Source organism: Fomitopsis serialis (assembly GCF_022376445.1).
Source record: "Fomitopsis serialis strain Sig1Antser10 chromosome Unknown B0H18scaffold_96, whole genome shotgun sequence".
Classification (NCBI taxonomy): Eukaryota; Fungi; Basidiomycota; class Agaricomycetes; order Polyporales; family Fomitopsidaceae; genus Fomitopsis; species Fomitopsis serialis.
In genome coordinates this window covers 51,498-75,716 of record NW_025955056.1, presented here as the reverse complement: position 1 = coordinate 75,716, position 24,219 = coordinate 51,498, and the positions used below count along the sequence as shown (strand labels likewise).

At 56.0% G+C, this 24,219-nt stretch overlaps 10 protein-coding genes across 10 annotated transcripts; 3 read left to right on the top strand and 7 right to left on the bottom strand.

Annotated features, from left to right (window-relative positions):
• Positions 1–1,684: 1,684 nt before the first annotated feature.
• B0H18DRAFT_856837 (uncharacterized protein) lies at positions 1,685–2,203 on the bottom strand (the record flags this gene model as incomplete). The annotated part of the gene is made up of 1 exon (XM_048039661.1): positions 1,685–2,203. A coding segment is annotated over one exon (519 nt), but the record flags the coding sequence as incomplete, so codon positions are not given.
• A 1,048-nt stretch (positions 2,204–3,251) lies between these two features.
• B0H18DRAFT_883332 (cytochrome oxidase assembly factor) lies at positions 3,252–4,061 on the bottom strand (the record flags this gene model as incomplete). The annotated part of the gene is made up of 3 exons (XM_048040967.1): positions 3,252–3,396; positions 3,448–3,614; positions 3,666–4,061. The coding sequence occupies 3 exons, from the start codon at positions 4,059–4,061 to the stop codon at positions 3,252–3,254; spliced, it is 708 nt and encodes a 235-aa protein (XP_047888595.1).
• Positions 4,062–4,455: 394 nt separating this feature from the next.
• On the top strand, positions 4,456–5,845 carry B0H18DRAFT_913169 (DnaJ-domain-containing protein). Its single transcript, XM_048041570.1, has 6 exons — positions 4,456–4,763; positions 4,832–4,908; positions 4,991–5,052; positions 5,162–5,370; positions 5,433–5,536; positions 5,592–5,845. Exons 1-6 carry the CDS (start codon positions 4,603–4,605, stop codon positions 5,678–5,680), a joined length of 702 nt encoding a protein of 233 aa, XP_047888594.1. The 5' UTR covers positions 4,456–4,602; the 3' UTR covers positions 5,681–5,845.
• On the top strand, positions 5,846–7,040 carry B0H18DRAFT_1033191 (uncharacterized protein). Its single transcript, XM_048030162.1, has one exon. It carries the CDS (start codon positions 6,014–6,016, stop codon positions 6,746–6,748), a length of 735 nt encoding a protein of 244 aa, XP_047888593.1. The 5' UTR covers positions 5,846–6,013; the 3' UTR covers positions 6,749–7,040.
• A 162-nt stretch (positions 7,041–7,202) lies between these two features.
• Positions 7,203–7,936, bottom strand: B0H18DRAFT_938171 (uncharacterized protein; the record flags this gene model as incomplete). The annotated part of the gene is made up of 2 exons (XM_048041835.1): positions 7,799–7,936; positions 7,203–7,748 (listed from the first exon to the last, which is right to left on the bottom strand). The coding sequence occupies exons 1-2, from the start codon at positions 7,862–7,864 to the stop codon at positions 7,203–7,205; spliced, it is 612 nt and encodes a 203-aa protein (XP_047888592.1). The 5' UTR covers positions 7,865–7,936.
• A 681-nt stretch (positions 7,937–8,617) lies between these two features.
• B0H18DRAFT_938167 (glycoside hydrolase family 13 protein) lies at positions 8,618–11,250 on the bottom strand (the record flags this gene model as incomplete). Its single annotated transcript, XM_048041834.1, has 18 exons — positions 8,618–8,859; positions 8,911–8,953; positions 9,007–9,222; positions 9,274–9,335; positions 9,393–9,419; positions 9,525–9,671; positions 9,723–9,765; positions 9,815–9,882; positions 9,937–10,005; positions 10,053–10,115; positions 10,165–10,289; positions 10,346–10,382; positions 10,430–10,468; positions 10,528–10,623; positions 10,686–10,814; positions 10,862–10,891; positions 10,946–11,080; positions 11,134–11,250. 18 exons carry the CDS (start codon positions 11,248–11,250, stop codon positions 8,728–8,730), a joined length of 1,578 nt encoding a protein of 525 aa, XP_047888591.1. The 3' UTR covers positions 8,618–8,727.
• Positions 11,251–14,579: 3,329 nt separating this feature from the next.
• Positions 14,580–15,878, bottom strand: B0H18DRAFT_1033180 (uncharacterized protein; the record flags this gene model as incomplete). The annotated part of the gene is made up of 5 exons (XM_048030161.1): positions 14,580–14,869; positions 14,924–15,004; positions 15,047–15,113; positions 15,161–15,358; positions 15,585–15,878. The coding sequence occupies 5 exons, from the start codon at positions 15,876–15,878 to the stop codon at positions 14,718–14,720; spliced, it is 792 nt and encodes a 263-aa protein (XP_047888590.1). The 3' UTR covers positions 14,580–14,717.
• Positions 15,879–16,427: 549 nt separating this feature from the next.
• Positions 16,428–18,015, bottom strand: B0H18DRAFT_1033177 (uncharacterized protein). Its single transcript, XM_048030160.1, has 4 exons — positions 17,674–18,015; positions 17,116–17,552; positions 16,627–17,060; positions 16,428–16,571 (listed from the first exon to the last, which is right to left on the bottom strand). Exons 1-4 carry the CDS (start codon positions 17,740–17,742, stop codon positions 16,540–16,542), a joined length of 972 nt encoding a protein of 323 aa, XP_047888589.1. The 5' UTR covers positions 17,743–18,015; the 3' UTR covers positions 16,428–16,539.
• Positions 18,016–20,223: 2,208 nt separating this feature from the next.
• Positions 20,224–21,718, top strand: B0H18DRAFT_1033175 (uncharacterized protein). The gene is made up of 6 exons (XM_048030159.1): positions 20,224–20,291; positions 20,350–20,526; positions 20,577–21,041; positions 21,107–21,242; positions 21,305–21,398; positions 21,473–21,718. Exons 3-5 carry the CDS (start codon positions 20,665–20,667, stop codon positions 21,395–21,397), a joined length of 606 nt encoding a protein of 201 aa, XP_047888588.1. The 5' UTR covers positions 20,224–20,291; positions 20,350–20,526; positions 20,577–20,664; the 3' UTR covers position 21,398; positions 21,473–21,718.
• Positions 21,719–22,068: 350 nt separating this feature from the next.
• B0H18DRAFT_1033174 (uncharacterized protein) lies at positions 22,069–24,219 on the bottom strand. Its single transcript, XM_048030158.1, is given in 5 exon segments — positions 22,069–22,924; positions 22,985–23,414; positions 23,434–23,846; positions 23,868–23,983; positions 24,008–24,219. The coding sequence occupies 5 exon segments, from the start codon at positions 24,061–24,063 to the stop codon at positions 22,335–22,337; spliced, it is 1,605 nt and encodes a 534-aa protein (XP_047888587.1). The 5' UTR covers positions 24,064–24,219; the 3' UTR covers positions 22,069–22,334.

The following is a 24,219-nucleotide window of genomic DNA, read 5'->3' as shown; positions in this document are numbered from 1 at the left end:
CGCATCGCCTTCGCGCGCTGCAACACCTCCGCGCGCGTCAGCCGGCTCGTGCTCGTGCCCGCCGACTTCAGGCTGAGCAGCGAGTTCAGCGCATTGAGCGGCGACGGCGATGCGCTGGAATGCGAGGCCGAGACGCCAGGAGGCGGATGAAGCGTGGAAGGCCCAGCGGTGGGTTGTGTCAGGTCCGCGGGCTGGAAGGCCGGTGGGACACTATGGGACGGTAGACCGCTGCCATTCAGTCCCGTCAGCGCTGGTCCAACTGTAAATGACCCCTGTGACGCATGGCCGGAGACCAGGCCGTCGTTTCTGGCCTGTGGTTGAGTAGGCAGGAATGCCGGACCGTCATTATGCAATTGCGAGAAATCCGCCGACGGCGGAGTGAACTCGGTGTTCGAGTTTTGCCCCTGAGGTCTGCCCCCAACATCGACCGAAGGCGAAACGGATGCAGGGACGGTCGCGTCCGGGGCCCACACTTCTTGCACGCGGTCTTGAGCGACAACAGGGAAGCTCCCAGTGACACCGACAGAGTCCACGTCCATCATGTCGTCTCCGCCGTCCTTTCCACCACCCGCGTTCGGCACCATTGCGGGCCCACACGCCTCCTCCAGCACCTTCTCAAACTCCCTCATCTCCTCCGCCCCAACGACTATCCTTTCGCCATTCGCATCCGTGACACCCAACCCAACACCACCCAGTCCCTCAGGTCCACCGCCGCCAACGACGCCAGGCTCACCAAATGCCCACGCCCACTCCGGCGTCGCCGGGCTCTGCTCCGCGTCCGCGAGCGACGCAGTCGACGCGAGCGGTGACCCTATTAGGCTCGGCGTCGCGCTCGGCCCAGGGACCGTAGGCGAGAGGTAGTTCGGGTTCGGATTCTGGGCGTTATGAGTCTGAACGGACAGTGCGCTTTGGGGAGGATTCGAAGAAGACGAAGGAGCAGTGTGGATGTTGCTGTTTGAGACTGTGCATGAGGTGTATCGGGGAACACGGGCGCGTCGAAGAGGGCGGGGTCGAGGAAGAAATCAGGGAAGGAATCCAGGCCTTGTCCATGAACCAAGGCATCAAAGGGTTGCCAGCCGTAGACGCGGACCCATCTACGGGTACATCAGCAGCGAAGTCGTCCAGGACGGTCCTCAAATCCGGGAGAGCAGCGGGTCATTGGGATCCCCAGGCGGGATAGACTCGAGAAGCGCCAACCAGTCGTCAAAGTACTGGTTATTGTTGATGCCTTCTACGGGGCCTAGCGAGTCGACGTCCATACCAGATTAGCTTGAGCGATAGTAATGGCGGGCAGAGGGAGCATACCTTGAGCAGACGATCCCGAGGCTATATCTTGAGTGGGTTGCGGAAGCTCCGCTTCTACTTGACCTTGCTCCTGGGCCGTAGGCGGCGTGCTCGCCAACATTGATGCCAGCCATTGGTTGATTGACGAATCCGACTCTGGAGGCGCCGGAGGGAGCGATTGTAACGGAGGCTCGCTCATCGCCTGCCTCGACCCAGAGTCTACCTGGAAACTCGGTCCAGCGCCCGAAGCCGGAGGGCCAACACCAGCACTAGGCGCAACGCTCCGCGCCCTCGCCTGCAGCAGCCCATCCTCCAGCCCCAAGAACCTCTCCTTGGAATGCCCGCCAACGCGTCCCTGCCACCCCCGTTCGTCCATCCACTTCCGCTTCCTTGCGCGCTCCTGCTCCTGCAGGTACCCCGTCACCGCCGCCTTCTTCGCAGCGCCGCGCACCAAGCCGACCAAGTCCCTCACCAGTCGATGTGCACGCTCCTTCGCCCATGTTGACTGATAGTCTGCTGGGCCCTGCCCGTCCTGAAAGGGATACGGCACGTCCCAGTCGCTCGCGCCCGCTGGTACGGAGTTGAGTTTGCGCCGCTTCGGAGGTGGAGGGGCAGATGGGCTGGTACGTTCCCAGCCGGTGCGTCTGGGGAACGCTGGCGGAGCGGCCGCGGCCGTGATGGTACCTGTCAGGAGGCGGACGAGAGACTCGACCAGCGGGAGGACGCTGCCTTGCTGAGCAAGTGTCTGGAGGATTTCTGGGCCAGGGACTGCAGGTAGAGACGGGGCCGCGCCGTCTGCGATAGGATAGCGACCGATGGACCGTGGTTGGTCGCCGTCGTCCTCGTCAAGTACGATGGGGTTGCCTGCCGTTGTTCCCGGCTGCGGGGCAAGCTGAGATGGGTTAACGCCACCAACGAGCCCCGCGACGCCTAAGAGGGCTTGCTGATTCCGCAGGAAGTTTGGCGGCAATGGTTCGTCCGGCGACGGGATAGAGATAGGTGGCGCGGCAAGCCGGGGAGTAGACGAACGAGAGGCAGAGTCACCTCTTGCCTTTTCTTTTCCCTTTTTTGACTTGCGCTGCACGGACGAAGCGCGGGAAGCACTCGCAGACACCCCTCCTCCGGGCGCAACGTGTCCAACAGCAGGCCGCGTACGTACCGGCTGTGCGCCAGGCTGCCCCACCCGCTGCATCCTCAGCGGGGGTGCGACGTTCGTAGCTCGGTCATTGACACTCAACGGCGATGACGCTGACGGATGGACTGATGCTTCAGCGACAAGATGGGAACCAGGAAGTGCAAGGGTCCCCACGTTTTGTGCAGAGCCTGCCGCACCCGGCAGGGCTAGAGGAGATGGCGACCTACCTCTCACGCGCGGCGAGGGCGGGGGCGAGCCGAAGAGCGAGTCCGACTCTGCATTGTGATCGAGGTTCTGGTTCATGTGCGATGTACAATCGGCTTGCATAGCACTTGTGTTGAATATGCGTGTCAACGAGAATTCGCTGACGCTTTAGGAGGCGAGTACCTTCAGGATAGAGTGCCGTGTTGATTGACAGAAAGTATTGTGTGTAGAACAGAATTATTGCTTTTAGTGTTGCAGGATAACGGACGCGATGACTGCGATTCGAAGAGGTGTCAAGTTACGTGGATGGAGAAAGTCGGTGCAATGTTACACAGACCTCATGCAGGGGTATAGAACAGTTCGGAAAATATGCAGCTTGCAGACTTGCACCCAGCTTGGTGGGATGATGGCGAGATGACGGTGGTCGATGAGGAAGATGGACAAGAGCAAAAAGCGAGGGCGTCTGTTCAGTGAGCCGGATGAAGCGAAACGTCACTCCCATATTTGGCAGGTCCTGTTGACGGCCCGAATGCATGCGGCGACACCGTAACTCCAGGAGGGGAGATCTATTACATTCCAGGCGGATGTGTAATGACAAGCAGAGAGAGATACGATGTGTACATTAGAGCTATGAAGACTTCGGGGTGTCCTCTGATGTGGGCTTCCTGTCCTCAACTCTCGGCGCCATCTCATACCCAGCAAATCCTTGGGATGCCTGTACGACATCATCAGGGGCATCGGGCTCAAGATGACCATGAGCATTCCTCCTCGCACTAAGTGATGCGTTAGCATGGACCGTATAGAAAAAATGATTGAAGTAGTACCGGAAGAACGTGTATGACAACACCACGTCGTCGAGATTCCTGCAAGTCGGATCCTCAAGGACATCTTTGTCAATGAAGAAGAGTAGAGGCATGTCCACTTCCTCGCCCGCCAGCAATTTTTGTTCGTCAAAACAGAAGCATTCTACCTTGCCGAAGTAGGGCGCAATCTAAGCAGTGGTCCTCAGTCATGGATGTCAACACAGCGACGTGGCACGCACCCTGTCCGGTGTTACGTTATAGGTAGCAATGCCGATGATGTCCTGACTTGATTTGTTCTTTGCCTTGTAGAAGGCGAGACTAGTCTCACCCGGGAGAACGCTCACAAACCTTTGCGACGGAGTGAACGACCAAGGCAGCGAGTCCGACGTATCCGCATTGAAGTGCACCTTGATGCGCCTTGCATTCTCGACAGGTACCAGTCGTTCCGCCTCAAATTTGCCCATCCCGACCTTCGGTGTCCCAGCAAACCCTGTGGCTGCGCAGAACATCCGGTAGAGCGGCACCGCAGCGTAAGTTACACCAACGCCCACTACTATCTGGTAAGGATCAGCGAATGCCCGGATTGTGCTGCCGCGAGAATGAGACGAAAGACATACCACGGCGGCAGTGTACATAAGCAAACTACGATTCCGTGCTGCATACATCTGCTGCCGAGATGCGCGGTGGGCCGGCTTAGGAGGCGGCGGCGCAGCCTTGGGAGGAGGAGTCTCCGTCGACAGTGTGCGCCATGTCGACTTTGGTGTGCGAGGCCATACTATCCGGTCTCGAGCAAGTGGGTGGCTGTTCTGCATGACGGAAAGGTCTGTATTCTGAGAGACCTGTTCTGTTCGTCGTCAACGTGCCGTCCTGTTCGTCTCGTTGTACGTTGCGCTCACCGTTGCTGTGCATAGACGCGAAGTGTTGACGAGTGACGGCCGCAAGAAGGCGGTCCGGAGACAGTTCATCGCAGGCGGTGGCAACGAGGTCCGCTCGCGCTCGTGTGCTTGAGCGTCGACTTGGCGCCCTGCACTCTGCCGCCTCTCTCCTGACGGTCAACGCGGGACAGCCCGGCCCACTTCCCTTCCGCCGCATTCAATCGCACAGGCGTGTCGCCGACGAGAATAGTCGGCCACATCAATCTCGATTCGCCCGGGCTCGAGAACGGGACAACGGAACATGTCTGCAGAAGCATCCTCCTCCAAGGGCGGTAACGCGAAGCGTCCCGCTGCAGCTTCCTCTGCAGGTACAGATGACATCGAGAAGCTCCTCAGCAGGGAGGCGACCGCCTTCCAGCGCGAGATAGAGGTTGAGCGGATTCTCAAGGCCTTCAAGCTCAAGTACGCCCTTGCCCGCCAATCCTAGTGGTGACCTGACTTCTGACGCTATCCCCATTCGCCGAAAATAGCCCATACGAGATACTAGACTTACAGCAAGACGCCTCAGCGGACGACATCAAGAAGAAGTATCGACAGCTCTCGCTCTGTGAGCCTACCCCTCCCGGCCCAGCCGTGTTGTCCTGAATGTGCATATTGATTGGGCATTGTGTACGTTGTTTGACACATAGTCATCCATCCTGACAAGAATCCCCACGCTCGCGCACCAGATGCATTCGAACTGCTCAAGCAGGTCAGTCTCTACCTCTACTCCTCATGTGCATGCCCAGTTTCTCACTTCCATTTGTCAATACATGCCCCTTCGGGTCTCATTCCTCGACTGTCCTTTGATTTGTACACAGGCCGAGTCTCAACTCTCCGATAAACCGAAACGCGAAGAGATTGATGCAGTCCTTAACCAGGCTCGCATCATGCTGCTCAAGGGCTTGCAGCTCCCTACCACAACACAGGCTAACGACCCCAAACTAAAAGGGTTGAACCCTCCGTGGCAGCAACAATTCTTGGCACAGGCAAAGGAACTTTTGATCGAGGAAGAGGTCCGGCGGAGGAAGTAAGTCACTCATGCATGTTCCCCCCTCGCAGACGCTTTACTAACATACTTGTCGTCGTTAGGGCAATCAAGATGAACCTGGCGAATGAGGGTCTTGAGGCAAAGAAGAAGGAAGATGAAGTCAGCGCTAAGAAGCGCAAGGCAGAGGACGACGCGAGATGGGAAGGTGCGACCTCCGCCTGTTGCTTCTTTTCGACCCGCTCATCGGTTTTGAACGACAGACACACGTGAACAGCGAGTGGGCAACTGGCGGTCGTTCGCGCAGGGCAAATCTAAGAAAAAGAAGCAGAAAGTCGCCATCCTCGGGTGAGCTTCTCGCATAGATATGTCTGCTCGCGTGCCACAGGAACGCTGTATACAAGGGGCCTTGCCTCGACCGAGATGTATCCCACCGCTCTCCGCATTGTAGTATCTGCATACTGTATCATATGTACATAAGATGTCAATAGAACCCTCGGCCATGAACCTGCTGACACAGACAAGAAGTAGGAATCATATACAAGGGTATCGGTACGTCCCACAGCACACTCACGACACAGCCGCAACCGGGCGTTCCCGCTGCATCAGCTCACCGCTAGTCCGACAACTCGATGATGTCCCCCGGATCCTGACTTGGAAGCGGCCTATTCACGCGCCTCCTGACATGACGCGTCGGAGCGGGTATGTTCTCCTTATCGTCGGTGTCAGAGTCTTCTATGGTGATAACTTCCGACGCGATCACCTCAGCCCCCGCACTCCTCTGAGTCTCCGGCCGGCTGCTCCCCGCTCTCCCTCGCGTAGAGCCCGATCCCCGGATCGTCGTACTTCCACCCTCAGAGCCAGACCGAGGGTTAGAGGGCGGCCCTGGGAAGGGCCCACTGGACGCAACGGCCGTCCTCGACGTAGATGCTGTCGCCACCACCGTCCTCCCGCTCGATGCCGTCTGAGGCAGCGCCGAGTCAGCGCGATTCTTCGCGCCCTGCGTCTGCGACTGCATCGCGAGCTCCTCCCTCTCCACACGATCCGCCAGCTCCAGGATCGCCTCGTCGTTGAAGTAGTCCTCGTCGCCCATGTCGAAGTCCGAGCTCGAGCCGTTCGCTGCGGGCACCGCAGGCTCGCGCGCCCCCGCCACTTGCCAGTCCATGTTCTCGTCCTCGTCCTCATCGCTGTCCGGGACGAAAATGGGCGGCCGCCCGTTCGGCGAGAGGATCCGTTCGCGTGCGAGGGCCGCAGAGGGGTTGGACGCTCCCGGGCCCGCGTTGGCGAAGTAGTGCGAGCGGGTGTTAGGCGGCGTAGGAGCTCGGGCGGCCCGTGCGGGTGGCTCTGGCGAAGGGGTACGGTTCGCTCGACTGGGGACTTTACGTCGTCGGGGTTGGCCGGCATCGTCGTCGTGGTATGAGCCAGATGGCCCTGCTGCTACCGGAGAGGCGGGTGGCTCAGAGACATCGCGTAGGGGCGAGCGAACTGGGGTTACGCGTGCGCCTGGTGCTGCCTGGCGTTCTGGCGTGCGTGGAGGAGCGTGTGCGGGTGCCTGCGGGACTGCCGCCACGACTTGGGCTTGTGGCTCTGGCTCGTCGGTGCTGGATCGTGAGGCAGACTGTATGCGTGTCGTGAGTTTGCGAACCTACCGCGTGAAAAGATGGGTTGTAGACGTACCGCATTCGCTCCCGGAGAGCACGAGCGAAGTTCCGGTCTTGAAACGCTTCGAGGTCGGCGACGTGGTGGCCCTTCATGATCACACACTTGGGCTCGAGGAAGGCGATGCCTCTCCGGACGGGAACGTTTTTGAGTATCATCTACTGAGCATGGGTCACATTATGAACAAAGCAACTTCAAAGAGAGGGCACAATGGCCTACGGCTTGTCGAGCCGGGAAGGAAAAGACCAGTGTAGGTTGGGGCGTGGATTGGGCGTGCATCTAACGCAGAACCAAATAGGGAGGCTACCGCTCACCTTAAGGCCGAGCCTGCTCTCTCCGAGCTTGAAATCTGGCAAGCGACGGTGTTCCACAGCAGGCAGGGTGATCGAGCCGTCTGTGAGCTCGAAACGAAGCATTGAACGCGGGTAAGATGGGATAGGCCCTTCGTCCTCGTCGTCCTCTTCCCCCGCGAGACCCGCCATATCCGCACGCTCGAGCTTCGCTTGCCGGACGCTCATCAACGAAAACGCGCTCTGTCCGATCTCCATTATGCTAAGGACTTGCACGAGAATAGGTCCATGTATCGTCGTCTCCTTAGTGTCAGGTGAGATCTGGGGTAGCCCTGTTCCGGGCACCATGGAATCCCTGAGATCGGATTCCAGCAGCTGTATGTCCACATTGTGTATGATTTGGTCCATGTGCGTCACTGGCTCGTAGTTGTATTCCTCTCTGACCCAGTTATAGCAGTCGTTGAGCCATTCCTTACAAACCTGTCATGGATTGAGTGCATAACAAAGATATAACGACGCACTTGGTCCACCCTCGGACGGGGATAAGCACGCTGCAACCATTGTGTAACCTGAGGCGGGGGAGCCATAGCACGGTGAGATAGTAGTCGCGTTCTCCAGTTCCGAGAGTCTAGATGCCTGCGTTCAGGAGTGTCTGTTCCTAGAGAGATCAAGGGTCGTGTGCAAGCGAGAACACGCGTTTGTGGCGAGAGACGCGTTCCATTGGGCGCGTACGCGCCCCACGTGAGCTATATTCGAATTCCTGTACTGGCAGTACTACGACTCTGGCGGCGCCGAGACATAAGGCCTTAAGGCCTTAAGCTTTAAGCTTTATAGGCCGAGGAGAAAGCAGGGAGAAAGGGTATATTGATCTGAATCATATCGAATGCGGTACTGTGTCTGGAGTTCGGTCACACCTGTGGATTGGTTTTCTTCGCTGTAGCCTGCAGGGTGCTGTCACTGAGACCACCAGTAGGCTTTGGTCTACGATTCAGTGACCCGTTGAAAGGCCTACGTGAAGGGTCGTATGCGCAGAGATGCCGATGCTTACTCTCGCCAGCAGAAACCCCACTAAATTGGGAATATGGTGTCGCTGGGGCTTAAGACAGGCATACTATACCTGTGTGCCGGCGAGTGAACTTGAACATGACAGCCTTCCAGTCGGACGCCGGTATGACAACAGCGACTCCATGATCGGGGCGAAGAACTGAAGTCTAGGCGAGGGGGTGCGGTACAAATTGTGACTGTACTGAGGTTGATTTTGCCTCGTTGACCACTATCAAGGTATCATGTAAAGGTTGCATCATTTTGTCGCCGTCGCCGATTTCAGGCTGTTGTAGATCAGCGGGTCCAGCATTAGATTATGTATTGAATACTGATATACCATCCATCCTGAGATAAGCAGAAACGACAGAAGAGCAATGAGATGTGGCGCAGTGGACCAGAGAACAACCTAGGGTGCAAAATCGTTCTTTACCCAGACTTGCACCGCCCCGGGAAGGCAGGTGAAGGTGCCCCATCCGTCCGCAGACACATCAACGCTCCCGGTGCCAATCATCGAGTTGAACGTGCTGGGCCCGACGTTCTGTCCAATCCATCGGCATTGATGCGCAGGTCACCACTAAGAAACACGTACCGTTCCGACGTTCATCCGTACACTGTGAATCACACCCTGGGCACTGAATAGAAACGTCAGAGTTACCGTAGCGAAGCAAAGAAGACGTGACCGTACCCATGGCCTTGATCGGCATTGCTGACGAGGACCGCGCACCCTCCATGTTGAGCGTCACCGGAACGTACGAAGCCTATGCAGTTCCGCGAATGGAAGTAGTCGGTGCGATCGCCGTAGGCATACAGCTTTCGTGCCTTCATGAACACTTGCAGGGCATTCGCAACACGAGCGTCGTAGCACTCTTCATTGGGATAGAGATCGCCGTAGAAAACACATCTATGTGATTGCGTCGGAGGGGCACGATGGGCCTGGAGTATGACGACTCACGGGTGACCTTCACCGCGGAGAAGGACTAGAGCGTAGGCCACAATCTTGAAGTTGGCACCGACCTGCCCAGCCGCAGTGAGTCTCTCCAGTCGTAGTGCCGTGACGCATACTGAACCTACCCAACTCTCCAGGCTTTGACCGATTTGCTAGCAAGGAAGAATTAGGGTGCAATGTCGGCTGAGCCTTCCCCACTTACGGTGCTGGACATTGCTATCAGATCACGGCTCGAATGGCAGATATAAGAGAAGTACACACTCGTGATTGTCGACGAATGTGATAGCATCTCCAGGTCTAAACTTCACAACGGTATCGTTGAATATGGTCCTCAAATCATATCGTGCACCAGCCTTGCTCGCTCGATAGAAATTGTGGTGCAGCGGAACGTCAAAGAACGTCACCTGCATGAGGTGAACTCGTGTCCGAGCGACCAAGTGCCAAGCATAGCTTACCAGCCCTTGGAAAACATAGATATAGGGCTTGATTAGCTTCACGCTTTCAACTGGCATGAGCATGGCTTCGGATAATGGAAGCGGAGCCTCACTTCGCAGACCAGTACTCCGCAACCGCGAAAACATCTTCCCTCCCCGTCGCTCTTCGTACATGCTTGAGCTACGTCGGAACCATATGTTCAATGCTAGACGCAACGCAAAGTGAGTGACCTACGAAGTCAAGTAGAAAGTATCGATCTATGTGCTTGATAGCGTCTAAGCGGAATCCCGCACCGCCGGTCGTCTGGTGCCCTATGAGCACATAATGCGTAGATCGTAGTGTTTTGGTACCTTGAGCACCCATTCTCCCCATGCGAAGATATCTTGCCGAACATCCGGATGACGATGGTCAATCTACTCGTTTGGTAGGTCAATGGCTGCTGTGAGGAATTGGCGTACGAACATCGGCTCCGAGTAGGTAGTCATAGTTGCCAAGTTCACTGTCGACGAACTTGGACCAGCCCTTGTGTGACCCACCGACGATACGATAGACCCCCTTGAGCCGTTTCTTGTGATCCCAATCCAAGCCTGTGTCGTTTCGGAATGGAAAGGTAACATCACTGGAACAGAAAGTAGAGACGTACCAGTGAAGTGCTCTTGCGTCCATTTGAACGTACTATACTACGAGTCGTTCAGCATCCTTCTCAAAGGGAATGGAAAAGTGTTACATGATTTTTCCTCCCAGGGAAGTCAAACGCAGTCCAGCCCTGTATTCCGAGAGGTCTGGGTATCGCTGAAAGGACGGCATGCACTTCCAGCAACACACCTCGATCTCCCTCGGAGGCGTCAAGTCTCTGAGACGGTTCTGAGGATCCACGGGCACTGCTTCAAATGTCTCTGTTCTGTCCGCACCAATCTTGTGCTATTGTAGCAACCATTACACAGTGAGAGCTCGCGCCGATCATTCGCTGAGAGGCTACGTACATTCAAAATGGCATCGATCAGGACGTCAATGCCGTGGGCCTTCGCTACCTCAATGGCATGCACGAGCTGGTCTTTGGTACCCCATCTGGTAGAGACAACGCCCTTCTGGTCGAATTCACCTAAGTCCCACTGGAAGTCTTATTGAATGGTCGGTGAAGATCAAAACGTCCACATACCAGGTCATAGGCATCGTAGCCTTGGCCTGTCTACTCGATACCTCATCAAATCTCGAAGGGGTAAGCAGTACAAAGCCCTGTTACCTCATTCATTGCCTTGTTGGGCGGCGGAAGCCAGACCTGAGTGACGCCGAGGTCGGCCAGCCTCGGGACTTCAGTCTCGAAGTGCTGCCACCAACTCATGTTGGGATGCTTGCTGTCCCAAGTAAAGAATTGAATCTAACAGACTGTTATGAGCGACCAGTTCACTTCTAGACCTCCTCGACACGTACCATCAAACCATTGTCTGGAGTACTTCTATGACTTAACCGCATGCGCTCTAATGCGGGACGAGGGTATCCTCTCAGGCGCGTGAGCACCCAGTCTATCAGCGAGCCATTTTGGCCCATGTCAGGTAGTGTAACAAGCGGAATGGGTGCCAGGAGGGGATGACCGTTGTCCGAGTCTAAGTTGAGCTGTGCGCTGACCGAGGCTGACCGGCGCAGCTGAAGGCGCGAACGGCATGGAGGGCGCGTTTCGGGCCGTTGGCGACGCGACGCGTCTAGTCACATGATCGAATGTTCCCACGAACCGCCAATAAATTTCCACCGCGCCTCGAAGTGTTTTCAACATTGCGACCACCACTGCACGCTCTCGCTTTCCGTCGGTATTCTTCTGGCTTTCAAGCGCGGGTCGATTGCTTTCTAGTTCGTGGTGGTCCGAGTGAAAGAGCCTGTTTAATCGCTCTGATGGCACTGTTTCCATGTCATACGGAGTTTCATGCTTTGGCGACATATAATTCACCCCATCTCTCCTTGTCCTCCATTTGTATAGTACGATCTGTGATATCTTAGCGAATGCTATTGCTCTAGCTTCTGATGCTCGTTCACTCTGCTCGCCGGATGTCCTCCTCATCACTGGTTTGCTGTGCATTCTCTTACTCTTGGCATTCTCGCCGCATTGGCTAGGCGGAATGACTCAATGGTGCGCTGGCACTGCCAGGTATGAAGCTTTGAAGCTCGAGGACTGCAGCATTAATGCATGACTACTCGAACCCGGCTATTACCCACGCATGTGCCGTCCAAATGAGCCTAACGTAAGATTATTCCACTCGCTGCTCAGATCTTTAGGTGGCCGAATCATACTAACAACGGAGCTAGGCACACTTGAGGCACACAGAGCGGACTCAAAATCGATAGTAGCAGAGTGCACTCGCAGCAGGTCGTCTGTGGCTTGTCCAGACTTATGTAGCACTTGCACTTGACCGGCGTTCAAAGGTTCAACGTTGCAACGTTGTGGCACCGTCCTACTCGGGATATCCGAGTCGGTGCCGAGCGACTCGAGCGACTAGCCATCACTATGCAAGCCTCAATGCATAGGTCCCAGTCGATGGAGAGGCATAGAGCATCACATGTGAGCACGTCCGAGTCTACTTCATATTCGCACCAGTGCTCATCGTTGCCAACACACAGTGACAGGGGAGTTACCCGGATACAAGTTTGCACGCCGACAACACACTCGATCATGATTGTCCATGCTCCCATCATCAGGCATATCGGTAAGAAGAGCCGAAGGCAAGCCTGAAGAGGGATTCAGAGCACTCAAATTGTTGTCTGTGTGATCAGAGGCATGGATTCACGGTCATGCGACCGCAAGGGGTGGATCGCCCTTCCACCTCGACGGCAAATTTAAGGGCGGGTACGCCAAGACGAGGATCACTCCACATGAGGTCGAGGCGACTTCCGCCGTACGTTCCCTACGTTCTCTCTCGCCTCGCTTGTGCAAACTTGACACGTCTACTCAGGTCGGAGCTCTGTGGAAGTGCGGTCTGGACGACCAACACCGGAATTGGATGATCGCCAGGCAAATGCCTCGACACCACGTCCGCGTATGCGCGTGTGCGACACAACCCGCAGCAATGTTGGGCGCTGCTGGACCACGCCGTAGACGTCGCGACGGACGCAATCCTAAACATTTACCACCGCACTGGCTGGCTTCACAAAGATCCCGTTGTGACGAACGTCCTCTTCAACGACCAGGCCTCCCGAGCATATCTTATCGACTGGGGACGTGCGTCGAAACAGGCTCACGTGGTGAGTACAGCTTTCCGCACACATAGCGACCAGTTGACTGAATAGATTCTGCCGCGACGCTATGGTACACGTGAAGATGGGTAGCACTGTCAGAGCAGAAGTGACACACACGGTGTCGGGCTCCAGTCTTTCCCCCCCCCCCCCCCCCCCCCGCGGCCCCCGCGCGCCACCCTGCGCCGGGGCTTCCGTCCGTACAATACGTCCCCGCGCGTCATCCTCAGGCTGCGGCGAGCCGTCCATCCGTACAATACATCTCCGCGCGCCACCAGAGGCGTTCGTAGTCGCTGGAGCTCTGGAGGCTTCGGGGGATGCTGCCAGCCGCGCGACCGTTGTGGTATCGCCAGAAATTCCAGCCACAGCGTGCTTGTGTCATGTCACAGTGTGTGGCGCGAGTACTACAAGGCCTGTCGGACATTTAGGTTGGATATCCATGCTTGGGGACGTTGCAGTGCTCTTGACTCAGAATATAGGTGTTTTTACGGTCTGGCACTTTTACCCTCCCGCCGTCACTGCACGACGCTCTGAGAACGACGGTTTAGGGATTCGACGATGCACTTACAGCTCGTCCGACTGCGCTAGCGGCGACAGCAACATGTCCCACACGGCATGCGGCGCGGCCACTCCCCAACCATGACATTGATGAGGCCCGTCGCACGACAGCCTATCGAGAAACAACTCCTTTCGGCCGGTACTGATGCGTGATGACTGCATCGACCCGCGGCCGCTGCGCGAGGAGGGGGCCGCTGCGAAGCCCGGCGAGTTCGTCCGAGCTCGGACGCTGCCTTGCTTCTCTGAATCCTTGCTTGCGCGTGCCAAGCGCTGACCGGGACCGACCGCGATCTAAATTGCGATCAAGATCGCAATTTAGAGTTGAGCAAAACGGGATTCTCTCTCCTCTTCTCCTCCTCCTCCACCTCCTCTGTCGGAAGACACACCCGACCATGCGACTGGCTATGCTTCCATCATATCAGGAAATACCGGCAAGAACAGCCTAAGGTGTGATTCAGAGAACTCCAATCAGTGTGATCAAAGGCATGGTCTGACATGGTTTTACGACTTGAAGCATGCATGCGGCATGCCGAGTCGAAAGGGAGCATGGGGAAACGGGCGACCGAAAGGACGTCCTTGTGAGGCCTAGACCATCGGCATAGACCTCGACGATGGCTCACCGAGGTCTGCTCGTGCATCGTTGTCTATGATCTATGGACACGGGCTCGATGAACTTTGCCTTCACCAACACTACGAAACAAGCGATGGTATTCAACGCCAGCCGCCAATCAACGACAACAAAGCCAGAACGGAGTTGCAGATGAAAGTCAACGGGAAGTTACATAATGCATCATGATGCTGTCTTACGCGTACGTCGGCTTGCTATTCTCATCCGAGCCCAAAGACATTCGCTGCCCCTAGTACTTATTTCGAGCGTAAAGCTTCGGTGGCCAGGCGACTCATCATGAATGCTTGCCTATCAGTCGAGTCCTACGTGGCCGAGCTGCCGCCCTGGGCTGCGCTCTGCCAGTGATCTCTGGATGCGAAGACGCGCTCGATGTCCGGATGGCCCCGCTCGCGCAGCTTGCCTCCGTCGAGCATGTCCGAGTCTACCTCCGCGTGCGCCACGCGCTGAGGGCCGACCGCAATCGAAATTGCGATCAAGATCGCATCTTAGAGTTGAGCAACTCGGACACACTCGGCCATGATTGGCTATGCTTCCATCATATCGGCAAGAAGAGCACTACAACTATTGATGGTGCGATCAGAGCAAGATCAGGGACATGAATTCACGGTCATGCAGAACGCACGGTGACAGGCGGTGGATCACACTTCCAGCGACCCATAAAGAGGGCGCACGATGAACTGCAAATCGAGCTTGGCTGGTCCTCCTCCTCTAGTATTGCATTCGTCTTCAACTCTTCCCTTCTCTTTATCTTTATCTTCTCTATCCTCATCTTGAGTTTCGTTCGCATCGTTGACGATCATCTTTCCATGCGACTCTTTATTTCCTCGTTGATCGCCTTGTGTGTTACAGCATGGGCTGCACCGGTCGTCCAGGGCACGGTAAGCATGGAATAGACTGGCCAGAATATCGATTCAAGCGCTGACTGTTTGTATGAACAGTCCTTTGAGCTCCCAGTCCGCGACCTTTCGCGTGCTTCGTCGCATGGGCCACCGTCACGTACGTTCTGCTCGGTCATGCCCAAGCATCACTGCATGTTGACAGTTTAACCACTGCAGATGACCTGACACTGTGGGTCGATAAGAAGAACTTGAAGTTCAAAGTGCGGAAGAACGAAGAGCAAGGCGAGCACGGCGTCGTGTATAAAGTCGTCGCAGGCAAATATAAGGGCGGGTACGCCAAGGCGTTAATATCTGAACAAGAGATCCAGGCGACTGCCGCCGTACGTTCCTTACGCTCCCTCTCGCCTCTCTTGTGCAAAGTTAACACGTCTACTCAGGTCGGTGCTCTGTGGTTGAAGGGTTCGGACCACCATAACGATAAGTGGATCATCGTGAAGCCATCGCCAGGCAAACGGTTCAACCAAACGTCCGCGTACGCGCATGTGCGACACAACCCTCAGCAATGTTGGGAGCTGTTGGAACACGCCGTCAACATCGCGACGAACACAATCCTACACACTTACCGCAACACTCACTGGCTTCACCAACACTCCACTCTTTCGAACGTCCTCTTCAACGACCAGGCCTCCCGAGCATATCTTATCGACTGGGGTTGCGCGTCGAAACCGCCTCACGCGGTGAGTACAGTTTTCCGCACACATAGCAACGAATTGACTGACAAATTCTGCCACGACGCTATGGTACACGTGAAGCACATCCCCGATGTCAGAGCACACGTTGCATACACGATATCGCAATCCGGTCACAGTCTTTGCGGCGCGCGGCCTGCTACGGTTCATCCTCCCGTGATGCACGCCCCCACGTACCATTGTCCTGCGCCGGCACACGGCGCGGTCGCTCTCCAACCATGGCATTGATGAGGCCCGTCGCACCATGTTGACCAGCTGCAAGGCGACATGGTTCTGTTGTGTCCCAATAGAATGAGAAGTGATTCTTATACTAGCACAAGATCGTTGTCGGTATAACATGGGTGATGAATCGCTACACGCTCCCAATTTTAGCCACACAGGAGCAACAGGTGATCCAGTGTGCACAACTTACCGCCTTACGATCAGAAATGTGTCGCCGAAGCAGGCCTCTGGAAATCCAAGTAGTAAACTATTTTATTGACCGGCGAAGAAAGCACCGTGAGCTATTCATTGAACGGCATGACCCTAGCCAACGGCAGGCGATCGAGATGTCAGTCGCACGGTCCAGATCACTCTGCCAGTGGCAGCGGATGCCAGTGCCAGTCGGAGGCTTGGAGCCAACCACTGGCACTGGCGCCGTCTGTGAGTACAATTAGCTATAGTGCATACCTTGTCTGCGGCTCGCGCAAATACCGTGACGTTCATGAGCGTTCATGCATGTGCCAAGCGTACGGGAGATGGGACCCTTCATCATGCTTGGTGCCACGAAATACAAACACACAACTATGCTAGACGAAACATATCGATAGGAGACGGTCCGACTCGAAGAAAAACGCGCGACTCATGATACTGGGCGACTCAACTCTTGCAACACTGTGAGGGAACTTGAGCACGGCCAACTTGGACACGAAGATATATCACTGCTTACGTCTCACCCTGCTGCGAATTCGTTCCACCTCCGCTTCGAGCTGCTTGCGGCGTTTCGCGGGGTCACGGCAGCGATCGTGACCGAGTCGAGTTTCTTCGTCGGGTACAGGTATACCAAGAAACCTGCGGATCCGCACGTTGCACAGCCTGCTCAGCTCCGCTCCGATAAGGAACAGCAGGAATACGACACAGGATGCCACTACAGGGTCCTGCATAGCATCGGTGCCGGTCAGCCGCGCGACCGACGCGCGACCTTCGGTACGAGATTCCAGCGGCACCGCGACTATGGGCGGCGTACTAGTAGCGAACTCGGGTACAAGATGTACGGTGGTGTTGGAGAGGGTGTATGCGAGGAATTTGATGGTCGTACCCGGCGGTACGAGTATTCCGTGAGGGATTGCGAGCGAGATGTTCATATGTACGATTGGTGGCGCGCTGCAAATATAATAGAGTCAACCTCGACCAGCGACTGACAGCGGACACCACATACGTTAGCTCGAGTAACTTGAGCTTCATGATGATCTCTTGTTGGAGTCGTATAGTATGTATTCCCAACAATACTAATATGACCATGGCAACACGAACTGCGCCGGTGAGGAACTTCGTGAAGGACACTGGCAGCATGACGGGGGGTATCCTGTGAATGGCGCGCGGGCTGGACGCAACTTGCATCGGCCTAAATACCTCGCTGGAGCTTGTGACGGCGGATCGACCGAGGCATCGAGCGACGGACGGACGAGCCGGCACCTCACACGTCGTGGACGGTGGTACCCATCGCCGGGAACAGCGTGACGCCGGTGACAGGTCCGCCTCTTGCTGTGTCGACGGTTTGGATCGTAGGGAAGTCGGAAACGAAGACGAGGCTACTTCAGCCTCGGGCCATACCACGTCCGTCCAACCACGCAGCTCTTGATCACTGGCAGAGGCCTAGTAGGCTCATTAGCCGCACATGAGTAACGTGAGTACAACGGACAGTCGCATAGAAAGTGGCGAGTAAGTACCCGCTGGCCGCAGGAGGCCTACATCCACATAACGACTCTGGCCGCACCTTCACGCGATCATGTAGCGATCCATTTGGCACCTCGGCCAACCATCGGCGTATGGATTGGACATCCATAGATATAGGCGGTGATGGTCCTGATGGAGAGATGCCTGAGTATCCGTCATGTCAATTGTATGGCGTGTCTTCTGTGCTCCTCCGTCGCACTAGAGATACCCAAGGACGATACACGTCATTCCCAGCCAAACAATTCCGTCGACCCTCCCCAGCCCACGGGATGCGTGCCCTGCCACGCATCCCCACGCCGGACTTAGATGCGCTGCTAGACCCCGAGCTTGTATTAGTTGCAGACTCGGCGAGTCAGTTGTTAGACGCGTCGCCTGATACGTTAGCCCGGCGAGTGGTGCGCGAGGACCCCCGAAAATTGGCTGAAAGGCCAGATCCGGGACTCCCAGATTTTGGCAAAAACGTCTGGACGTCCGAACGCCAAAATGTCTGGATTGCCATCCGGCATGTCGGTCATGATACCTTAATTGTCTGGATTACGGAATCATGCCTCAGATTTTACAATTTTGTCTGGATTGCTGGATCAGGCCTTCAAATTCGTATTTTTTGTCTGGATTGATGGATCAGGCCTCTATAAAACCGATTTTTTTGTCTGTATTGCTCTTCTAGGGCTCTGGATAGCATTCTCGACGGTGACAGTCAAACTACATAGTCTACTAATCCTCTTCCTAGGTTACTATTTGTATGTATTTCTGTGTCATTGAGTGAAAGGCATAGACTGTATTGAATTCTCCGGGACCATACAATCAATTCTAACCAACTGCATGGCTGGCATTACATGGTGCTTCTCTTGGATGATGTCACCTTGCATTGAGTCCGTACGTTTGCTGAACTTAACAGACAGCAAGTCGCCAGTCAGGCATTGCCATACGGAGTTTGCTCGTAAATCGAAACACATATTACCAACATATTACACGTAAGGATGAATCATTTTAGGCACCGAATATTTACACATAAGACACCAGCGGCGCCACCGTGTATCTCTATGTACTTGTCTGGACAGGTATCCGACCAGATCTACTATCAGGGAAATGTCTGGACTAAGAGATCGGGCATGACCACCAAATGGTGCTTTTTGTCTGGATTCCGATCCGGCCAAGGCCTAAAATTATCCAAAATCTGTCTGGATTAGGCTCAGGCCTTTCAGCCAATTTTCGGGGGTCCTGGTGCGCGACCGCGAGACTGCGGTTGGCGCCCGACCCGATGCCCGACGTGATGCGCTGTACCTCACTCCGTCGCCACATGGCGGGTGAATAAGTACAGCTCAAACTATATATGGCTCCACATGTACGTAGCGTACGGAGGGTAAACATGGAGAATAAAAAATAAAATAATAAAAAGACCCTCCCCAGCCCGTCGTCAGGACTAGTCTCGATCAGACGTTCAGGAGGAGGAGACTGAGATCGAAAAAGCCATACGACTTGTTGTCGTTCAAAGTCAGCGTATTAACCGGGAAGCGAGTCAGTTGCAAGGCTGGCGCCGGGGTCATGCAACCATCTTCGCTGCGCTGCTGAACCGGGTCGAAATGCTATGTGGCAATTCGCTGCTAAGGGCATGCCCAGCCTGCGCCTGCTCCTGCGAGACTGTCGTGAAATGACCTCCTGGTGCCTCGACACGAAACGTGGCCGGGCACTGTGAGCACACAGCCTACAGTACAGCTAGCGGCGTAGGGGGTCATCTTCGTACGCACGGAGCGTCGTCGTGACAGACTCAGCCACTTGCATGCAAACCTACAGTGTGCTTTATGAGACGGTCAAGCTTAAGCTTACGGTCCGAATACTGTCTTGTGTCACTGTTGGCGGCCACATGCTCTGGCGCCGGCCCTATCTCTTTTTGGTCAGCTACGGAGACTACGCCGGCCCCGGCCACACAGCAGGCGTCCATGTCTGAATTAGGCAACCGATGGTTCATTCAGTCGTTCGACCGCCCCCTTCGGACACACAAGCAAGCATAATATTTCTCCAAGAGTCTGCCTCGGCTGCTCTTCTGTCTGCCACCAGTACTCTTGTCTTGTTCTTCCTGCCACGCCCTTGGATCGGGCTCTCCATTCAAGATACCAGAACTACTGGCTCCCGGGCCCACAGGCTGACTCTCGCTGGAGGCTTTTCGTACGTCTCGGCATTTCTTGACACGTTGTGTCAGTCCTGGATCGTCCTCGCGCACAGTTGGTGTCATACCTCAGGTTCTGGCGGCGCCTCCTTCGCATCGCGCTTGCTGTTCGACGCGTCCCGCACTGTGATTCTTAGTACGGCTACTATTAACCTTCCGTATTTTCATTCGGCGATCGCTCTCCTCGCCAGTGAGATCTGACCTTCACATGTGTGAATCACGCGTCACGAACACGGCGCAAGCACGCTTCACGTCGCCAGCATCGAGAATGTAAGTGGTTCGACCTGGGTGCGGCGTTACTGTCGATACCGTTGGCTTATGAGGATGTCCAGGCCATCCTCGCATCGTTGCGCTGGCCTGTGCCCCCCCGGTCGCCTAAGGTCCAAGCCTCGCAGCTTCGATAGTACGGTCACGTCGCCGGGACCGCGAGCTGGAAAAAGCCAGTGCAGTGGCCCGACGCCAATGGCATCTTGCAAACTCTCGTGAGTGCCACAGCTGTCATGCGGGGAAGCTTCGAACCGATCGGTGCGTGCATCCCATTCTTCACAGCTGCACATTTGGGGCTCCTCTCGCGCTGCTTTCTTGAGTCGCGTCTCCAACCAGTTGCTGCATCTCAGCCCGTACTGTCGCTGTCGCTGAACCAGCCCTCTTTCGTCCGTGGAAGACAGAGCTGCTGCCCATCGAAAAGCCTATCCATCATCACCCACAGTAGCTTTGGGACTCAAGGTAATGCCGGGGTTCATCGCGATGCATCGACTATCTCATGCAATTGTTGTAACAGGCCAGTGGCTCGGTGCAACGCTTCCCAACCGACTCGCAGCGACATCCCATCGAATTCACCTCCCTCAACTCACCGCCGTCCCTATGCCTAGCAGTTCGCAGACAGTCACGTCCTCCGTAGCGCGTCTTGCGCGGAGCACAATCGACCAAGTTGGCACCGCCATCGTGGGCATGCTACTAGCTTCCGTCTGCACTCTCATGATTTTCTGCCTATCGCCCAGGCGTACCCTATTTTACTTGATACGCAGTCTGGTCATACCAACGTTGCCCGATCAGTACAAGTATGCGGTGGCCATCGTCGAACTCCCGACCTTGGTGTGGATCGTCTTGGCCATTCTGTTCTGCACTTGGGCTCCGTTTGTCTGCGGTCGGGATCGCTTCTCGGGTCGAGGAATCGGTCTCGCGACACGGGCACTACTCTACATTTCCGCTACAGCGTCTGGCGCGTTGATCACCCTCGCGTCCACTACGCGATCGTCCTCATGGCCGGCGACCCCGCTTCGCTGCGCTTCGTACAAGAAGCCAGTCCTCTCACTCTGTTCACTCTGGGCAACTTCATGCTTGTCTCGCAAGTGGCTTCCTTTGCGTCATGGGAAGACTTTGTGAAATCCTGCGTTGCTGTCCCGGGTGGCGACATCATGATGTTCGAGGCTGGAAACCAGGTACATGGTATTGTCTGCAAATCTGTCAATCTATATCAACTGACTCTGTGGCTTCGACATAGAGTGCCGAGGGAAAAGAGCTCCGTGCCTCGAGTCACGGTAACACGACCCAGGAGGCCCATCTTCGAAACCAAAAAGACAAGACTACGTTGTGATGTACGTCCCCGTGATCCGCGCACATGGCTTGACTGATCACTGATACACCTGGTTGTCTCGTTCATCATAAACAGCCTCCACGAGGATCACCTGCCAGCATCGTTCCTTCCGCCCGAAGCTTCAACGACTCAAACTATCCTGTCCATCCACAATCTTTGTTGTTCCATTCGTACATGTATGCCCGATCTGTGTTATGCACTTACGCGTCTTACCACAAACGCCTGGTCTCGATTGCACAAGGACGTTTAGCCCTTACGTTGCCTGTGAACAGACACCGTTGGACTTAGGTGCCGAGAGCCACTCATACGCTGAATACTGTGAAAGCTGAGTTTCCGTGTTATGGCTCCGGATCCATCCGGGCCCCAGGTCACTACACAGTTACTACAACGTACTGATCGATGATCCTCGCGCGCCCCTGAGGGTGGACCGAGTATACAACTGTGACCGAGCGGCGCACATGGTCAAACCAGCCTCGAAATATATTGTGAATTGATTCGAAAATGCTTCAAGCTTGCAGACCGCCCTCCCCTCCGTCAAAGAGATCTTCAGGGTCCGCCTATGGGAGACTAAATCGAAAGAGCACGATGTTACACGATTAGGCCATTACGTCTCCGATTTGCCGTGTGGGTACCGTACCATCGTAACTTACATCGCGGGTCATTAATACAACGATATGTGAAGAGCGAGTACCCGGCGACAATAGCGCGGGGCCCGTCGACTCTCTGGCAACAAGCGAAGCGCAACACGGTACTACCTACCAGTGACGAATTGTAATGCACCTATGCTTCTTCATTTGTCGACGGTCCTGTCAGTCTCCAAGTTCATGCCATATGACATAAGTTAGGAAGTGTTGTACTGATACAGAATGAGTGTGCTACAGATCAGATCCGCATACATACCGAAGATACAAAAGAAGGGCGTCGAGCATTTTACATATCACTGACCCCGGTCTATTGCTTCCAGGGCCGAGTTGAGCACGACCTTGGGAAGCAATAGTATACGGTTATCGAAGGGCTCCTCTGCGTTATCGTCCGAGGCCGTCGATGCCCTCTTCGACTTACGCGTCATACAACGCAGCCCCAGCTCTGTCGTGCAGAGCACCTTCCCAGTGTTCGCCCCGCCCGCTCGCGCCCCGCCTGACTTGCCGCTCGAGTAGCTGTGCACGCTCGCTGCGTCGTCTGCGATAAACTCCTCATAGTCCCTCATCTTGTTCGACATGCTGCCCTCGTCAAAGGTTTCTCCGCTCTCTACGAGGACGACTTCGAAGCTGGTGGAGAGGATCTCTTCACGCGTCACTCGTGCCAGTCTGTACACGGCTTCTGCGATACGCCGTAGCTGGGTGCTGGGTACGAGAGCAGGCGACGGCTCTGTCGTCGGCGACGAGCCGGCTAATGCGAAAACAGTCGACGACCACTTGAGCATGGTCGCCACAAGCTCCGTGATAGCGTACTCCTCCAGCCCAGGGTACAGCATCCGGATTGATCGATGCGTCAACGCGCGCCATCGCGCAGACGTCGCCTGCGGTTCTAGAGTAACCCACACCGCTCGTTGAGGTCATGGATCAAACACGAAGGGACCGCACGTACCGGATGACTGCATGTGCGTGAGCACGCGCGAGAGAAGCGCGTCGAGCTTGGACGGGAAGCCCACGCAGAACAGCGACAGCGAGCGTGCACAGCAGGTCGCGATGCTGGCCTGCAGCGCGAGCTGGACGAGGATCGGATCCTGCGTGTGGTCGCGGGACGACAATGCATGCGCGAATGCCGCGCCTAGCCAAGGTGCGCTCTCCTCGTCCTGCAGGGGACCCGTGTCCGACGTCGGGGGCGGCGACCTCGCCTTCAGCCTCTTCGCGAACGCACACGTCTCCGTCGCGCTCGCAGCAAACTGATTTATCTCGGCGTTCAGATCCTCTACGGCCTGAATGACCTGTGCGCCCGACCAATTGTCCGTCTTCGTCATGAAGATATCCATGCTCCGTGTCCGGGCTATCTGCTCGGCATCCATGACCGCCTGCGGCTTCTGGGGACGGGGGTACGTTCTCGATCCTGCGCGGTGCTCTACTCCGGCTCGGGGTCCGACTCCGGCGACAAGTGTTGTGCTGCACCCCGTTCTGCTCTCTGTTCTCGGCCGCCCCACTCTCCAAAGGCGCCCTCTGGCTCTTCATTCGCTCCTGGTCGCGCTCCGTCCTCGCCTGGTCTCTCTCCACCCTCGCCTGGTCGCGCTCAGCGACCAACCTGTCTCTCTCCTGCCTCAACGTGTCGATCTCCCTATCCTTCGTCCGCAACGACTCCTGCATCTCCCGCAGGGTCTCCTGCAACGCCTTGTACCGTTCGGCGAGCTTCATGATTTCGATCTGTATGTGTGAGCGTGCGGCGTCGCGGTGCGCGTAGGCCGTCTCTAATGAGAGCTCGAATCGCGCTGATGGCGGCGTGCGTGCTTCGACGGGTGCTGTCGATGGGCCGAACGGACCTGATCGCTCGCGTCGCTCCGCGGTGGCTAGTCGCAACCGCAGCGCGCTGCACTCGCGCGTGAGCCGTGCAACGGAATTTGGGAGGGGCGCAACCTCGCCGGAGTCAAATCGGGGCCTGGTAGGATAGACCGCCGCACACCCGCGGGCGGTGTAAATTTCGAGAGAGGGATCGCTGTTATGCCTAACGTGCATCATGCAGTGAGTTTGCGGGATGATGGGGCAGGGGAAGATACAGGAGCGGGAAGCTCACCTTCCGTGCTATATGAAAGGCCTAGAGAGGGATCTGCCCACCTGTGACTTGAGAGCAGCGCTGTCGACTGGTGGTGTGCAGGAGAATCTTGAGTCGCTGCG

Bases quoted from the DNA above. Each gene is read 5' to 3' on its own strand.
- B0H18DRAFT_1033177 (XM_048030160.1), bottom strand. From the start codon at position 17,742: ATGGATGTCCAATCCATACGCCGATGGTTGGCCGAGGTGCCAAATGGA. The intron at 17,553-17,673 runs GTGCGGCCAGAG...TGAGCCTACTAG, and splicing joins CGCTACATGATCGCGTGAAG to GCCTCTGCCAGTGATCAAGA. The intron at 17,061-17,115 runs GTATGTGGTGTC...TTATATTTGCAG, and splicing joins CTCAAGTTACTCGAGCTAAC to CGCGCCACCAATCGTACATA.
- B0H18DRAFT_1033174 (XM_048030158.1), bottom strand. From the start codon at position 24,063: ATGATGCACGTTAGGCATAACAGCGATCCCTCTCTCGAAATTTACACC. The intron at 23,984-24,007 runs GTGTGCGGCGGT...CTATCCTACCAG, and splicing joins GAAATTTACACCGCCCGCGG to GCCCCGATTTGACTCCGGCG. The intron at 22,925-22,984 runs GTACGTGCGGTC...GGGTTACTCTAG, and splicing joins CACGCACATGCAGTCATCCG to AACCGCAGGCGACGTCTGCG.
- B0H18DRAFT_1033175 (XM_048030159.1), top strand. From the start codon at position 20,665: ATGCCTAGCAGTTCGCAGACAGTCACGTCCTCCGTAGCGCGTCTTGCG. The intron at 21,042-21,106 runs GTCCACTACGCG...ACAAGAAGCCAG, and splicing joins GGCGCGTTGATCACCCTCGC to TCCTCTCACTCTGTTCACTC. The intron at 21,243-21,304 runs GTACATGGTATT...GCTTCGACATAG, and splicing joins TGTTCGAGGCTGGAAACCAG to AGTGCCGAGGGAAAAGAGCT.
- B0H18DRAFT_913169 (XM_048041570.1), top strand. From the start codon at position 4,603: ATGTCTGCAGAAGCATCCTCCTCCAAGGGCGGTAACGCGAAGCGTCCC. The intron at 4,909-4,990 runs GTGAGCCTACCC...TTTGACACATAG, and splicing joins GTATCGACAGCTCTCGCTCT to TCATCCATCCTGACAAGAAT. The intron at 5,537-5,591 runs GTGCGACCTCCG...TTTGAACGACAG, and splicing joins GGACGACGCGAGATGGGAAG to ACACACGTGAACAGCGAGTG.
- B0H18DRAFT_1033191 (XM_048030162.1), top strand. From the start codon at position 6,014: ATGACGCGTCGGAGCGGGTATGTTCTCCTTATCGTCGGTGTCAGAGTC.